The following is a 17,622-nucleotide window of genomic DNA, read 5'->3' as shown; positions in this document are numbered from 1 at the left end:
ATATGTCTATCTGTGCATTCTATTTATGTGACCATATGTCTATCTGTTCACTATAGTTATGTGACCATATGTCTATCTGTGCACTATAGTTATGTGACCATATGTCTATCTGTGCATTATAGTTATATGACCATATGTCTATCTGTGTACTATAGTTATGTGACCATATGTCTATCTGTGCGCTATAGTTATGTGACCATATGTCTATCTGTGCACTATAGTTATGTGACCATATGTCTATCTGTGCACTATAGTTATGTGACCATATGTCTATCTGTGCACTATAGTTATGTGACCATATGTCTATCTGTGCACTATAGTTATGTGACCATATGTCTATCTGTGCACTATAGTTATGTGACCATATGTCTATCTGTGCACTATAGTTATGTGACCATATGTCTAACTGTGCATTATAGTTATGTGGCCATACATCTATCTATGTGCTCTCACTCCATTTCCAGTCAAGAAAGAGAAGCAAAATGGAGTAGTTTTGGTTCTGGGACATGTAAGGTAGAAAGAGATGCCATGGTTGGAACAGGTGTCAGAAGGTGGACCAGGTTGGCCTTGAACTCTCTATATAACTCAAGATGACCTGTACTTCTGATCCAGATATCCCCACCTCCCAAACCCAGGGATTACAGACATGTGTCACCACCTCCACCTCCAGGGTGCTTCTGTTCAGGGTTTCACGCATGCTAGGCAAGTACTCTGCCAACCCTGGCTACAACCTCAGCTAAGACGAACTTGTGAATGATGGCACAGTCATAGTTTCCAGAGACATTAGCAGCAATGAGGGTTGGTGAACAGCAAGTGTGTCCCCTCCACCGAATATGCCCAGACGCTGAGGCTACTCTGGTCTGGAACTTATCAGACAGTTTGTCTCTGACCTAAGCCAATCACAGCACCTGACAAATGAGGCAGCCACCTATTCCTCTCTCCCCTTTTAAATATTAAACACAGAGACTCCTTTGCCAAAAACGTATTTGTCCTCTGTGTTGCAATCCTAGCAGGCTCCAAAGAAAAGCAAATTTTCTTAGGTTGCCACCTGGCTGAGCTTACTGCTAGTTGGCACTGGCGCTCCAACCCTGTTACTCATTTCCTCACATCAGCCCAAAGAACCCATGCTATAAGATCAATCCTTGGTTTGCAAAATGCAACCCTGACCTCATCTCTCTATGCAGTTCAAGTTAGCCTGGAACGCTGATAAAATTGCCTCTGTCTCCTGAGTGCTGGGATTCCAGGTACACATCAGGCCTGGCCTGTTCGACCTTCTTGTACTCTAGATTTCTTGTGTTAAGCACAGGTGCAGAGGTCAAAGTGTTTGGAGTCGAGACACGGGAGGCTTAGGGATGGCCAAGGCTACTTCCCGGGACAGCTACCTTTCTCTAGGCCAGCTCTGTCCAAAAGAATTTTCTTCAGTGCATCTGTATTGTTGGATACAGTTGCTATCTGTACCATGTGACCACTGAGCTCTCAGAATGGGGCTAATGTAGGGACTGGACTGCTGACTGTGTTCAGCTGTGACGTAAATAGCAGATGCACATGTCGACCAGCATAGTCCTAGACAGAAGTCTGAGCACTGCAGAGTCTAGCAGGTTTGAGCATGGCAAACACGGCTCTGGCAGGCCTTGTGTTCTCCCATTCCCTCTGCTTTGCCCTGCTAGGTTACATTCCTAAAGCTAGTCACCAACGTCTGTTCCCTTATTTGGTCACTTCCTCCTCTTGAGGCTCACCACCAAGGTCCAGCTATCAAAGTATTGAAATCAAGCAATCAAAAGCCCCCCTTTGGCTACTCTAATTAACATGCCTAATCAAAATTAATCAACTCATTCTAGCATGAGGTTTCCCCTTTTCCCTTTATAAGCTGCCGTTTGCCTGTGGGCCACATCTGTCCTCTCTGTACAGAGGCAGGTTTTTGTCCCCCAGGGACAAATATCCCTTTTCCCTGTCTCCCTTGTTTCTTTCTCCCTTTTTTCCTCATCCCCTACCTCCTGTCTTTCTCTCCTATCCCCTGCCCTTCGTCCCTCTGGAGCCAATAAATCTCCCTTGTGCTGAGAACCTGGTCTTGGAATGTCTTGTGCCTATTTTGTTTTTTTCAAGCACCATCAAAATAAACCCACAAATTCAATGGTCAGTGGAGCCTATGCCAGAGTGCTGTGAGCTCCCACAGAGCTAGCTGGACCAGGGTCTTCAGTCAGTTTGTGACCACACCGACTTCCTAACACATAACCAGAGACCTGGATCTTAACATTTTGAAAAGATAAAATTATTTCATACTTGAGTTAGCTCTTGGTTACGCCGAAAAAATGCATGGTAAAGAAAAGTCTAGGAGAAGAAAGGGTTTTTCTTCTGGCTCGTTGTGTTGCTGCTCTCCGTCCATAGCTGTAGGACCACATCATTTCCGGGCACTGAGTGGAGAGAAGCAGGGAGGGGCAGGGAACAACAGGGAAGAGGGCTGGCCTAGGAATAAACTAATCCCTTCCAAAATGATGCTTCAGGGGACTTCCTGCTTGCAACCAGTCTCTACGACTCAGGCCCCACTCAGGTAGGGACTCGTGTATTGATGTGGTTTGAGTCCTTCCACCCAATTACAAAACCCTAGCTGGGGACCAAGTCTTCAGCTCAGCATCTTCTTAGAAGACTCACATCCAAACAGAACAATACTTCCCTCTATTTAAACAAAAACGGATTAGAGACAAGTAGAATGGCCAGATCTGTGCTGGATTATAAGCATACTCTTCAAACCACAGAGGGCTATCTTTCGAGGAACATTTGTCAATTGACAAACACTTTACAGAGGAATGGTATTTGGGAACCGGCTTGTACATTTGTGAAGGGTTTCTTTAATTAAAACAAACACTCTCTGAAGCGTTCTATCTTCACACGCCAAGCTGTCTTGTAGGCACAAAGTCTAGCAAGACTTACTTCCAGTCTGCAAATGAGCCAATCTTAGAGTTGAAATTAGATTTTTGGACACATGTCAAATAAACAAGGAATGCATATTTTTGACATTTCCTAGCAATGATTTTCTTTCAAAAATGCTTTTTGATGAGAACTGTTTTATAGATTAAAAATTAACATATCAACATGGAATGGGTCTGCTTGTGGCGTGTGTGTAGGTTCAGGCAGTTTTGGCCAGGGAGGTATAGCAGAGCCTGGGGTTCCACGCCATGGCCTATGTTTAGTCATCCCAAGGGATCCTCATCTTGTCTGGTGTCTCCTTGAATGCATCATGGTGCAAGTCACATGCATTCGCAGTCCAGATTTTAATCCCAGTTCTTTAAGAAAGAACAAATCCAATATAGCTGACAAAATATTTCATTGCAATGCATGTATTTTCATTAAATTCAACTATGATTTCCTTAAAGAGCAACAAAGGAAACCAGGCATGGGTGATCCCAGTGAGGCCTTGCTTGGTTACAAACCGAGTTTAAGGCCAGCCTGGGCTATATAAGAGCCCGTCTCCCAATTCAAGCTGCTCTGAAATGAAAACAAACAGAAGGAAGAGCAAAGAGAACAGTTCCCCTTGGCCTCACATTAGTAAACACTGGCCGTCTGCTTGCTTTTCATTTCTAAATGCAACATATTGATAAAGGGCTCTCTATCTTATTGGCTAATTTAAGTTTTAATCCAAACATAATTTAAATCTTTGCATCTTCCCTGACTCCTTTCCTATATAAAGACTGAAACTGAGAGTCCCTCTCTCATCTCCCTAAAATCCCCAATATCACAGTGTGACTGGTATTGAGTAGCTTGAAGTCACCGTTTTCAACACAGATACAACATCAGTGAACTCTATGTTTTTATGAAGCGAGGTTTGGTGTGGCCTTTATAACTCGAGCTTACACACTGCTAAGACCCAATCTGAGGGAAGCAGTGCAAGAAGGTGCTCCTGGTTAGGAGTGTCCAGGAGGGGCCTGCGAGGGTGAGGGTTCACTGCTCCCCTGTAGCCCAGATCTTTGCCATGTAGGCACATTTGTTAAAGGAAGTGGGGGGACTGTTGACTGCCTAAAGAAAGTCTGTCTTCTTTCCTTAGTGGAATGCGACTTTAAAAGCTTCTTGTTTTTGTTTGATTACTTTTTAATTGTTATTAAATCTTGTCCCTGGATTTCTAAGTTAAAACAGAAGACTGTTCAAGTATTATTTTTTTAAAAAATATCTCTCAGATATAGTCCAGTCCAAGAAAACTCCAAATGAGACAGAGGTGTTTGACTTACTGGTTCTCACCAGGCTTCATGCTCACAGCTAAGCTTCCTTCATTCTAGGTCAGTGGCTACCATGTATTTCATATTTCGTCACTATTTCCCGGTATTAAACATGTCAACACTTCACATTGGAGTCATAAAAGTTAGTGAGGTTATTCAGATACAGTGTAAGAAGGCCCCAGGAAAGAAAATACATCACAGGAATTCCTCAGGATATCATTTAATGCTTTTATGAGCCATAGTCAAGATACAACCAAAGACTTAGATGTGAGTAAAATCATGTTATTTGATCTCCAGAAATACACTGTTTTTAGTTCTGGCAAAGTCAAACACTTCTGTGTTTAGTGAAAACTAAAATCTCAGTGCTCCCAAGAGTAAGAGATGTCACATGTCAGTGTGCACGAGCTCTGGTGGGCTGGGGAGGTAGCCTCTGGTAGGGGATTTCCGCAGTACTTCCCTTTCCTGACTGACTTGCCATTGATCTCTACACACAGCATTATATCCTAGGAGTGCTGCTAAGACACCATGTCATGAAAGCACACGAATACACTTACCCACTGTTTGAAGAGATCTCTGGGCGGCTAAGTACGCAATTCTAACTCTGGGGTAGACGAGTGGAAAACAACTGCAGTTTATTCCTATTGCTTCTGCATTATTGGGCCACTCACTCCATTTACTCCATGCATCTAGAACCTCAGACACCTGATCTTACTGTGGAGGAGAATGTAGTCTCAGGACAGGAATACAGAGCCAAATAAACAGTCAACGTTTCAACTTGAATCCTAGGAAGTCGTGCCTTCTCTGAAATCATTCTTTACCCAAGTAATGGATCTGCCATGACTATCACTGACCTGCCAGGCTACTGCCAGATGGACGTGGGCCATGACATCTTGCAGGTTATATGATAGCATTGTGAAACCTGAGACTTGAATCACGGGGCAGAGCCAGCTACTAATTGACAGGAATTAGCATGAGGAGTACTGAGAAGCCAGGAAAATGGATAGACACACAGAGAAGAGTAGGGAAGGACTTGGAGTTTCGAGGTCCTTTTGGTTTTGGATGGGTGGAGAGATGTTCTCTTGCTGGGTCTCTGGCCTAAAAGGAAAGTCAGCTGATTGTTTCTCAACTTCTCTGAGCTAGGTGGTTTTCACCCCAACATCCGACTTCCAAGTCTTATTGGTAAATAGAATGGTAGAGACTTAGTTAAAAACTAAGTTTGGCAGCACGGGCAGAGCCAGTGCTGGTGGAACTGGAGATACCACCAGGCGGCTGCTGAAGCAGTGGGGCGCTGACTGTGGGCTGCAGGGCTGCCGGCGGTAGTTAAAATAGCAGTAGATTGAGATGCAGTCATTAAACTGATGAAAACAGCAATCACAGGCACAGAAAACCTTTCGTCACTGTGTTAGGTAAAGCCCACTGCTGTTTGGCATCTGGTGAGCTCAGTGACAGAAGGCAGAAAGGTTTCAGGAATCTCATTTTCCAATGGATACAATATGTGTTTGAGCAACAGAGTTGTACATACTAATCTTACCACCTGTGTTGGAGAAACCAAAGTCAATCAGAAACCCCAACTCTAGTTTGTTCAGATGAAAACTACACAGTAGTAGTCAGTCATAGGCACATTGGGCCAGGCACTTAATGGCGGTCAAATGACTAGCCCATTAACGCCTTGGCTAGCCTGGAGCTCAATGCACAGGTGGTACAGCTGTGAAAATGGGGCTCTGGCATATTGGGATGTATCCCTACTCAATTTGCAACTTCCATGCCTCGAACATGTAAACGAATGATGTCACTCCCAAGATTTAGGAGAAGAAACCTTTTCAAGGCTAAAATATTGGGTCTAGGATATAGATCTCTGTTGGAGATAAGGCTTGACTCAGGGTAGATTCTACACCATGTGAAAGACTGGACCAAATGAATGCTCTGTGTCCTTGAATACCAAGTTGGTTAGGTAGGTAAGTGTTCAATGAACATTGATGAAGCTTTTGGTGACTTCCTCTTTGTTGCTGATCAATTGGTGTGAAGAGACAGCTTTACCAAAGCAATTCATAAAAGAAAGCATTTAAATTGGGGGCTTGCCTAGAGTTTCAGAGGCTACCTCAGCTTGATTGTGGCCCCTCTGTGAAAGCTGGAGATCTGAAGCAAAGGGGGAAGATGACGCTAATCTGTGTCTGCCAGGAAGCTAGAGCTATGGGAACCAATGGAAGCTGGGGAGAATGGAAAGACTATAGCGGTCAGGCAGTGGGAAGAAGAGAGGAGAGGGGAGGGAGACGGAGGAGGGAGAGGTCAGAAGCGGCCTTTGTAAACTCATTTTTCCATTGTTCTCTTTTCAACTTCAAATTGCAAGTGACAGTAGTTTAAAATACACTCATGAGTTCTTTGATAGTTTCTTTCCTGAGGGTGGGATGGATCTTTTGAGGTTGGGATGGATCTTTTGAGGGCAGGATGGATCTCATGGATAGACTCAGGGTGGGATGGATCTTTTGAGGGCGGGATGGATCTCATGGGTAGACTCAAGTGGAAGCAACTGTAAATGACCTAGAGGAGTAGGTCACACGCTCAGAGAAAAACTAGCAGCCATCTTGGAGACAAACAGCCAAGAGCAAAGCCCTGTGGTGAGAGGCCATGCCTTTTGGCAACAGCCAAGGAGGAACTGAGATCTTGTGCCTCCAGACACGTGAATGGAGGAGCCATCCTACAGACAGATCTCCCTGCTCTGGTCAGGCTCTTGGATGGATCTTCCCATCTGGGCTGCAACCTCATGGGACACCCTGAAGGAGAAGCCGAGCCTTTCATTGGTGACTCCTAACCCTGAGGAATTCTGGGACATAATAAAAGTCATAAGAAATGATGGAAATTGTCGCTAATGGTTACAGAACACTAGCTAATGAATACAATCCAACACTTCTGTTCTTGTGAACAACAAAACAGAACAAGTAACATTAAAACAAAACTCATAGCATCCAGAATTTCAAAGTTCAAATATAGTCACTCTCTTGGAGGGAAAGTTGTCCTGTCCCCAAACTCACATAATCCAAAGGCGTTGGAGTCATTCAAACAATCTCCAAAGTAATTTCCTGGGCCAGTGATATAGTTCAGTAGGGAAAGGCACATGCCACCAAGCCTCAGGCCTGGCTGCACAGAACCCACAGCTGAAGGAGAAAACTGACTCCCATAATTTGTCCTCAGATTCCTATACACATGTATCTACATGTGTAAAATTTAATAAGAATTTTGGAAAGTAATTCCTCAAGTTTGGGAGTTTAAATACATAGGCTACTCATGACACCACACTGTATAAAAGAAAAAGAGAAAACTCAACAGAAATATCCAAATACAACATGAATGTCTCCAAAATAGAAAATGACTAAAATCCTTCAACATTCTCAAAGGAAAGTAAAAGACAATGTAAAAACCAAGCCAAAGAAATTGCCACCTCCTCATGAAAAATATTAAAACCCAGCTTTATAGACAGAACAACATTAGAACAATGGCGGACATACAAAGTTAGCCATCAGTCTAAAATGATTGCAACTCACTTGAAAAGAAAATATTTGACAAGATTCTGAGCCCTAACTGTGGCAGTCAGCTTAGGCCATTCTCAATCAGTGTAGACTCCACAGTGGTGACAGAGGCTAAGGCTGGCGTGCGTGACTTGATTTACACACTTTGATTCACATGATGGCAGCACACTTGACTTGCTGTAGCTATGGTTATTAACCCAGAGAAACCTTCTGCATGTTTGTTTTCCTCTTGGACACCATGGCCTCCTATCTCAACGTCTGCTTCCTGAGTTGCACAGCCCTGGTTTGTGAGCCGCAGCAGGGAACCCACCGTGAGTGTCACTTAGAGCAACAGAAGCTGCCAACACGTGAACAAACGACTTAAGGGAAAGTCAGGCCTGGCTGCTGGGACTCTGCTAACCACACTCTCTTCAGAAAGCTCTTCCTGACTCTGCAATTCTACAAGAATGTTTTCCACCAAAATTCAACAGCATCTTATAAGACAGCACACTTTTTCCCTTATCCCGTCTGCTGGAGAGTTGACATCAACATCAGTATCCGTTTGTTGCTTGTGCCTGCAATGTAGTGAGCGTTTGGGGATGGGAATGGCTTCCCTTACTCACGACAGACGCAGGCAAGTGTGGGATCTGCTCAGCTTGTCTGCTTTGGCCTCTCAGAACGTTTCCTGTTCCTCATTCTGCTTCCCTTATGGTACCCTCAGTGTTGGTTATTTGATTTCCAAGTGTTTTACACCAGTTGCACTTGGAATTTTTCTGTACGATCTTCATCTTATTTCTGGAAATGCTGAGACAAATGGGGTCTCTAAACAGCCTGGATGGGAAACTCCCTTCCTTCTTTACTTTCGCTTTCTGCACCTGGGGAGACTTTCTCTCCCCCTACATCAGCTGGACATGGCAAGGGAAGTGTAAACGCCTGGCATGGGGGTTCAGCACGTCTTAGAATACACACCCCAATTCCTACACAGGAATGAAAAAATTCTTTGCTTTTCTGTACATCAGTTCAAATATGTCTGAGCCCCAAAGGAAAATGCAGACAATCTCAGCACATCCACAAAAGCAAAGGAGCACACTCCCAGGCACCCCTGGGTGTGGTCAGTACTCACCCCGCAGCCCAGGCCATTGCCCCCTTCACAGGTGACTTTTTTCTGGCCCTGTTCAGGCAGCAGCCCAGCTCCGCAGCCAGGACGGGGGCACAGCACGCCTCCCATCTGCAGTACACACTCCTCCGCGCCATACTGCTGGTACCTGTTGTACTGCGAGAAGTGGAAGGCAAGGTGAGCTGTGCATGTGACCCAGAACAGCCTAAAGTGAGTTGTTTCTGCCTAAGCAACCAGATGAGGAACTCTGAGACTGAGTTCTCACCTGAGTTCAGTATAGGACATGGGCATTTGGGAGTGTACGGTGGGAATGTAGGGTCAGAGTGTACGGTGGGGTGTATATGGGGGTGTACGGTGGGGGTGTATGTGGGAGTGTATGGTGGGGGTGTATGGTGGGGATGTATGGTAGGGGTGTACAGTGGGGGTGTACAGTCAGAGTGTACAGTGGGTTGTATGGTGGGGGCAGGGGAGCGTGAGGATAAAGGTGTGGGGTAAAGGTATGATCCAGCACAGAGAAACTTTTCCAAACTCAAAACCAAGATGAGCCAGGTATGGTGTCTAATGGCTGTGATCCCAGCACTTGCGAGGTAGACACAAGAGGATTGGGACCTTGGGACCAGCTTGGGATACAAGAGACTTTCCCTAAAATCCCAGGGAAAGAAAAAGTCTTTATCTTACTTTTTTTCTTTAGAAAACTGATTTCCCCCATAAATTTGGTGTTCTGTGACATTGTGCCAATAGACTGTACTTCATACAACTTCTAGGAAATATGTCTGTATTAAATGATGGACATTATCTGCCTTAAATGCAGTATATATGCTTCTGTTTAAGGTTGGATGAGGCTTCATAATCATTTAGATGACACACCTCAGAATTGCTGACCACCTATAAGTTGACAGTGACTTAAAGAAGAGGCCTATCTTCACCAAAGCATCTCCTGTCATTCTTTCCTTTCCACTACCTTCATCAAATAAACCACAGGAGGCTGAGCTGCCATGACACACACTCCATTACCCCCAGCCCCGCCAAAACTATGGTTTCTATAACTCCAACCCCATTCTCACCCTCAGCAGCCTCCAGATCTGCAGGGGAGAACTTGGGCCAGCCCTAGGTGCCGCCCAAGCTTCCTGAACAGGACAGAAAGGAGACTTTCCCTGGACCAGGAGGAAGGTGCAAACAGGTATGAGAGGGAAAACAGGAGGGGAGGGGACCTGGGGGAGGGAGAGAGCAACCGTGGGGATAGGGCTCCATCAGAAAGCACGGGTCTCTATGTGTGTGCACGTGTACACGTATGTGCTTAAGAAAACACTCTTATACGGGAGTGAGACTTCTGAAGATGTCCTTTCCCTTCTCCCACAGCCAGGCATAGGCCTAGGTCCATAGCACCAAGTCCTTTTCTAGCTCGGGACAGCCTTCTGGCCCACCCCTTGTGGTTGGAGAGATAACCTCAGGGCAGGGTGGATCCTGAAACCTCTGCCTTTATTCCCTTCTCCCTGGCATCCTGCTGCCCTGAGGGCACTTTAGTCTAGCTGACTGGAGATGGGTGAAATGTCCCCTCCCGACATGGGATCCTGGTATTGGGGTTTAATCTGGAAGACCCAGGTGACACACACTTTCACTTTTGTCACGAGCCTTTGCAGCAGAAGAGAGGGTGAGTAGGTTGATTGGGTTCCCTCCTTCACCTCTGCGGCCACTGCGAGCCTACCTGTGCCTTTGGGGTTTGGGTGGGGACAATTGGGATCCTTCTTCTCTTAGGATATTTATTTAGTGCCCTTTATGGGTACCAGATCCTTCTGTCAGAGTTCTAGGCTGATTGTGGTCTGCTTCTCTGCTGCCTGATAGAACACAGACCGAAAGTGACTTGTGGAGAAGAGGGTTTATCTGGCTCCCAGGTGCCCAGCATCTAGGGAAGCCAGACTCAGGCCAGAGCCTGGAGGCAGGAGCTGAAGCAGAGACCCATGGTGCTCACTGGCTTCCTCCCTCTGGATCGTCCAGCAACTTTCCCTATACAGCCCAGGCCCACCTGCCTAGGGATGGCACCCCTCACAGTGGGCTGGGTGCTTCTAAATCAATTAGCAATTTAAGCCATGTGTACCACAAACACACCCACAGGCTCCCTCTTCTTAGGTGACTCTGGTTTGTGCCATGTTGACCAAAACTAATCAGTGCTTGGTGCTGGCTATTGTACTGGGTATTGGACAGCTACAACATCTGGAACGTTGTATTCCTGACTTCTTGTCTGAGCTCAGGTTTCTGTAGTGCTGTCCTCAGCTGATGGAGGAAATCCGCAATTCCACAGGAATACGGTACTTCTAAGTTACGGTTCTGACATTATTGGTTCATTTCAGCTTCCAGGCTCAGATCAGTTAAATGGATCTGTTAAGTTATTAAGCTATTCTTGAAACCTTTGCTGGGAGTCTGCCCTATATCCATCAGACACTCCCGTGAGTCCAATTTGAGGACAGAGCACTGAACAACACCCACAGCTCTGCCCTTGTCTGTGAGAGGATCACACGAGACACCAGGAAATGAGCAAGCACAGCATTTGGAGGGGTGAGGAGTGTGGGGACTAGGAAAGAAAAGACTGGCTCTGGAGAAGAGCATCATCACAGTGATGAGCTGTGGTTGTGATAGAGGAGGGTCATTTGTCTATGTGTTACTTTCATTGGTTAATAAAGAAACTGCCTTGGCTTTTGATAGGACAGCAGCTTAGATAGGCAGAGTAGACAGAACAGAATGCTGGGAGAAAGAAGGCAATGAGGTCAGACTGCCATGGAGCCAGCCACCAGGGAAGAGATGCTGAATCTTTCCCAGTAAGCCACCACCTCATGGTGCTACACAGATTATTAGAAATGGGTTAATCAAGATGTGAGAATTAGCCAATAAGAAGCTGAAACTAATGGGCCAGGCAGTGTTTAAAAAATACAATTTGTGTGTTATTTCTGGGGCTAAGCTAGCCGTGTGGGAGCCGGGTGGGACGAAAAGCAGGCCTGCCCGCTCACCTCCACATCACTACGTGATTGGGAAGATCAGCTCCGGAGAAGAGCATCATCATAATGATGAGCTGTGGCTGGGAAAAAGCCGGATAGATGAGATGCACTCAAGCAGATATCTGAAGGAGGTATGAAAGCAAGCCTGTGGCTCCTTGGGGGAGGAGTTCTGCAGACAGAAGAGCGGTTGGTACAAAGGTCCTGAGGCCACATACACTCATCTGTTTTGAGGAATGCTGGCAAGAGCAGTGGGACTGAGGCCGAGTGAGCCAGGGCATATGGCAGACAGTGAAGGCAGAAGGTCACGGGGATCTAGGATATTTGGGTCCCTGGTGGCTGCTGTGAGAACTTTGGCTGCTTCTCTAAACGATACCAGAACCCTTGGAGAGCTCTGAACAGAGGAGTGGTACGACTTGACTGATGTCTTAAAGGCATCTATCTGACTGATACACTCAAGACAGGCTGTAAAGGGCACATGGGATGCAGGAAGCAGAGATGTGTGCCTGAGCGATGATGTTGGTCTGAACCAGGGAGGTGGCATGGGGGTGGGATCAGCAGCTAAATCGGGATGGACTGAAAGGTAGAAATTGAAGAATTTTCTGGCAGATTGCTTGGTTGGTATTAGAGACAAAGAGGAGTCAAGCTTGAGTGTGATATATTTCTCTTAGAAGATGGGGAGGAACCTATTATAGTGAGGCAGAGGTGTGTTTGTGTGTGCATGATGGTCGTACAAAGAGATCTATCACATTTATGTTCAATTCCATCACCTTACACACGCATAAGTAGGAATGCTGGGTAGCTCTGTGAATGTCTTAGTGAATTTAGAAGGTGTAGGTTGTGGATACAGATTTAATGTGATCGGGGCCTCTCATCTGTTTTGTTACTTTTCTCGTCTCATGGAAACAAGGCAGAAGACCTGGACAAATTTCTTCATGCACGTGTTAATGATCTCACACACGAGGGTGTGCTGAGGAAAGGTGTTTTCTCAATGTCACTTATGTCTAAGAGCACATATAGTAAGCAGGTTTTCATGGGGGAGATTATCATGATAGTTTCTGGAAAATATCATGTCATATAATTATTAGTATAGGAGATGAGAGTATTTCACTGAGTGGTTATATGGTTTATATAATTGCAAGACTAGATATCTTCTCTCTCTACATTTGACAAGGACTTTACAGCCGAGCCAGAGTTACAAGTACTAGTTAGCCCCAGCTCTGTTCCCATGCATCTAACTAGATATCATCTTTCCTTTCCCCCTTCCTGTTCCAGGCAGAGTTCTCCTTAGTGAGGGACTTTGTCTCGAGAAGAAGCCTTCTGGACAAGTCCAGTCCCTCTGAAGTGACCTTATTACAGTCCTCTACACCCATTTCATGGTACACACACACACACACAAACACACACACACGGCTCTGTACTGGGAACTTGGGAAGGTGTCTTACCAGCAGTCCGTATATACCGTAAGAACAGAATGAGTTAGTGGACTCTATCTTATTAAACTTCAATAATTCAGGAATTCTAATAAGATAATAGCAATGGGGATTCATAACAGTGATTTAGGATGGTTTTATCTATACAAGTAAGTTGTAAAATAATTGTTCTTAATTAGAGGTGAAATTCAGTGGTAGAACATTTGCCTATCATGCAGCATGCCCTGGGCTTCATTTTCAACAACAAAATACCTGGTGATCTTCTCTTCATTTAAGAACTTCTCACTCAGCTCTTTATTTACTAAACAGTTTCCCTACTGTGATCATGAATGATGACTTTTTCTTAGGAGGGGCTGACCAACGGACAAAGGCTGACAGTGTATCAGAGTCTTACTGCCTCCCTTCACAGCCGTCTCAAATGCCAGTGGTGTCTGCAGAGTTAGGCTCCTCTTTCTATCAGCTAAAAAGTGTGACTGTTATTTTACTTCTGATACTCTCAAGAGCACCAGACGCACAATTCCTTTTCTAAGGGAAGACAAATGCTCCAGCATATGCCTGTGGTTTCTAGTGATTAAAGAAATCGCGCATGGGATTTGGATGTGCCTACTGAAGGCATATTTGCGGGCATGTGCATTGTTATATGCTTACAGAAGTTGGAGGGTACAGTGGTTTGCTCTACCATGCCCCATCATGCTCCATTTCCATTTTGTTTGCTCGAGACTGGGTCTCTTACTGAGCCTGGAGTTTACCAGGTTGGCTGAGGGGCTTGAATACTCCCTTTGTCTTCTGTCTCCTGCACCTCTGTGCCTGGTGTTGCAGGAACTTCTAGACAGAGCCAGGCTTTACGTGGGTTCTGGGACTCCGAACGCAGGTCTTCATCCTGCTCAACAAGCACTCTTACCCACCAACTGTCTCCCCAGCCTAGCATATTTATTACACCGTGAAATTTTTAGAACACTTTTGACCTAGAACTAATAACGTGACAGTATTTGAAGGAAGCTCAGTGCCCTGAGGAGATAGTTTAGACATGTAATTAGCAAACAGCCTTGTTTGGTTTCTTTCAAGACGTGACCCATACTGACACAGACTCCTTTTAACCTTTCATGGGCATGAAAAGCAAATTTCACTGGGAGTGCGGCACCTTAAATTTCACAGAGAGTACAGACACATTAGCACTAAGTCGAGCATACTATCTGTATTTACCTCAGTGTGAAACTCACGCAGTGTCGGTAGGTAATTGATAAATGGATTCCAAATGGCAAAACCAACCTTTCTTCAACACTGCTTATATGATTTCCATGGGGTAGCCTGACTTTCCCAGGTGCAATCCCACTAGGTAAACATACCTGATTTGGAGGAATATGATTCATGGTAACATAGACTAGGGCTAAGAAAATCAGTTTTGAGGTAAGCTCCAAAGCAACGAATTAGCCCCAAATAATTTACTGATGGACTTTGGAATACATGTATATGTATATATAGTATGTATACTAATATTACAATATCAAACTGTTATTTAAGCTTTGGTTAAAACCAGTTTGCAAATTCTCAGGTATGATTTCATAAAGTAGATAACTCACAGGTAACTAGTAGCTTACTTTTTCTGTTGTGAAAACACCTTGAAAAAAGCAACTGAAAAGGGAAGGGTATATTTTGGCTCACAGTTTGAAGTATAGTCTGTTATGCTGGGGAAGTCAAGCAGCAGGAGCTTGAAGTAGCTGATCATATTGTGTCTACATCCAGGAAGAAGAGCATTGAACGCTTATAGTCAGCCCAGGGAGTGGTGCTGCCCACAGTGGGCACATCTTTGTACCTCAGTTAATCTAGTCAAGATAATCCCCCACAGGCATGGCTAAAGGCCCTTTCCCCCAGTGATCTCAAGTTGATAATTGAGATTAACCATAATATCTAAAATAATTTATGTTTTTATATAATGTCTGCAAAAGTTTTTTAAAAAAATAATTGTGTCAAGAAAAAGCATATGACTTTTCACCCAAGGAAAATAACTAAACATTTGCTCATAGTTTATGGAAATATAGGGAGAAAAGCATTGTTAGAATGCCTTGCCTCAGTAAGCTACCTCTTAGCTCATTGTGATGCTTTGTACCTTAGTTGTGGGGAAAATCATTCCATCTTTGTGTGTGCATTCTCACAGATTCTCTAAAAAACAAAAAATACTCATTTGGAAGTACCAGTCAGGTTTCAACACAATCATGTTTTAGGATTCTAAATAATGAGCCCTAGGATAATATAGTGAAACAGACACTGGATTTTGTTGGCCTGAGGTTGGACCGGGTAGATTATCATTCTGAAAGAGATAGGTCACAAGTTCAAGCCCCTCGTGGGTTAGCAATCTTCCTTTTTCTTTTTAGCCTACTGCCTGCATACTAAGTCCATGAAAGAACATGGGTGGTGGCCTGAGGGGTCAGGCTGGGAAGGAGCTGTGCTTACGTGGCCTCCTGTCCTCTGTGTCACCCGCAGGCCTCATCTGCCTGCTTTCATGGGGAGACAAAGCAAGAAAGAGTCTCCATTTTAAAAGTCAGAGAATGTTAAGTGCAGGGAAAGGAGGCTGAAACCTAGATGGGAAAGCTGGCAGATGTTGGTGATGATGAGTCCGGACTTGACAGCCATCCAGGAGCTGCCTGCCCCCAGGCAACTGCTTGGAGCAAGGAAGGAGATTGGTTTCATGCTGTCCTGGTGTTTCCAGAGCATCCTTTTGGGGGCACTCAGGTACAGTTGTTGGGCCTCTCTTGCCTTCCAGTGTCAATTCTGGCTTCTGTTAATTCTTAGCTGAAGCTGTGGGGGTTCCTTCAGGGGTGGGTGGGAGGGTGGGTGAGTGGGAGGGTCCATGCGGCACTCGTTTCTCAGGATCCCTAAGAGAGGTGAAGAGTTGCTGTTTGGAAATGGGCGCTTTGTGCCACACACCTGTGCCAGCCCTTTGCCTACTTGCCGAATCCTTCCTAGGGGAGTGATGGGTGAAGCCTTGGGGTCACATGGATTCAGAGTCTGAATTCCACACTGGTAGTGCATGGGTCTTCAACACTTGAGCTCGGGCCAGGACGACGATGGCCCTTTCCACAAAAGCCACTTGCCTCCATTCCTTACTTTCCTCCTTTAGACGAGAAGAAAACCAAAAACCTTTGGCTCACTATTCTTTGCTCACCTATTAAAAACTACAAAAATCCATTTATTGTTTACTTGTTTTGATTAAAAATATCTAAAACAACCACATAAAAGACCAATAACTTTTGCTAAAATATTTCCCCTTGCTATTGTAGAGAATGCCCTATTTTTCCCACACACATGATTAGGAAGGTTTTCTTATTTTTATTTTTTTAAAGTACTCCTAAAATTGTCTATAATCTCCTTCTTATTTTTCCTCATTTGCAGGTTGTTAGTCTGAGCGAGTTAGTGGCAGTCTCAGTGGTGGCTCCTGTCACCTGCGGCTCCTGCTCTCTGAGCCATTGCTGGTAATGTTCTTTGCATCCCTAGACATCTGTCAGCCGCTGATGAAGTGAATTGGCTAGAGAAAGGGCTGGACCTTGTTCACTGTGCAGAAAAAGCAATCATTAGGATGGCGAAATCAAATGCATGGTGGAAGCATATTAATCTACGCTGGAAACATGATTGGAGAGACAGGCAGAATCCTGGATTGTAATTTAGGAAGCCCTTCGGATGCATGACGTGAGATGGTGCCAAGAATTCGTATCTCAACTTCTGGGGGTGGTGGAGTCTTCTGGAAGGAGTTGGAAACCAGCTAGCTTCTTGTTTCTTCTGTGCATGGTTAAACACACCAGGGCCTCTCCAGGGAAGGCAAGGCTAGGCAGAAAGGAAGCTTGCAAGGTTCTCCTATCTGTTCTCAAGAGGTGTTGCTGAGGCGGCTTGTTGAGACTCTGCAAGCAGGAGCTCAAGCCCACTGTCCCCATGGGCACAGCCCAGTGCTGCCGTCTTTTATGTACACACATTTACCCTTTCCTCTAGTCCAGAGAGAAAGCTTGGAGTAGTAGTGTTAGTTGGCAAATCGAAGTCCTTCCCTGCAGAAAAGTAGGATTTGGCTCTGGTTTCTTCAGAAGGAGCTGTGGTCTTTAGGCCGACCCCACCTTCCGTCCTCTGTCTCCCTGGGCACTTCCTCCAGTCCAGGATGTTCTCAACTCTCACTTTTTTTCAGAATAAGTTTCTTTGTCCAGTGCTGAAGCAGGTCTGAGGTTCTAGGTGGTTCTGAGGGCAGGAAGAGGGAGCACCAGGTGTCATTTGTTCACAAGATTTTTGTAAGACTGTTGGTGAATGAAATGGGTTCATTTCAAGGGAACATTTATTTAATGAACCCATTAGAACTTGAATGACTTAGAGTTTTTTATATTGATTTCCTGGTTT

General features: G+C 45.0%; 1 protein-coding gene across 2 annotated transcripts in view; it reads right to left on the bottom strand.

Annotated features, from left to right (window-relative positions):
• The window catches only part of Prkn (parkin RBR E3 ubiquitin protein ligase), a 1,199,352-nt gene that overhangs the window by 172,664 nt on the left and 1,009,066 nt on the right, over window positions 1-17,622 (bottom strand). Inside the window, exon 9 of one of the 2 annotated variants that reach the window (XM_057763084.1) lies at window positions 8,835-8,984. The exons of the other annotated variant lie outside the window; for it this stretch is intronic. Within the exon in view, the coding sequence (XP_057619067.1) occupies window positions 8,835-8,984 (150 nt within the window). The remainder of the gene's footprint in view (window positions 1-8,834; window positions 8,985-17,622) is intronic. 2 annotated transcript variants of the gene reach the window in all.

This window comes from Chionomys nivalis, chromosome 2 (assembly GCF_950005125.1).
Source record: "Chionomys nivalis chromosome 2, mChiNiv1.1, whole genome shotgun sequence".
Taxonomy (NCBI): domain Eukaryota; kingdom Metazoa; phylum Chordata; class Mammalia; order Rodentia; family Cricetidae; genus Chionomys; species Chionomys nivalis.
Note: the sequence above shows the minus strand (reverse complement) of the source record. Positions and strands in the feature narration are given on the sequence as shown.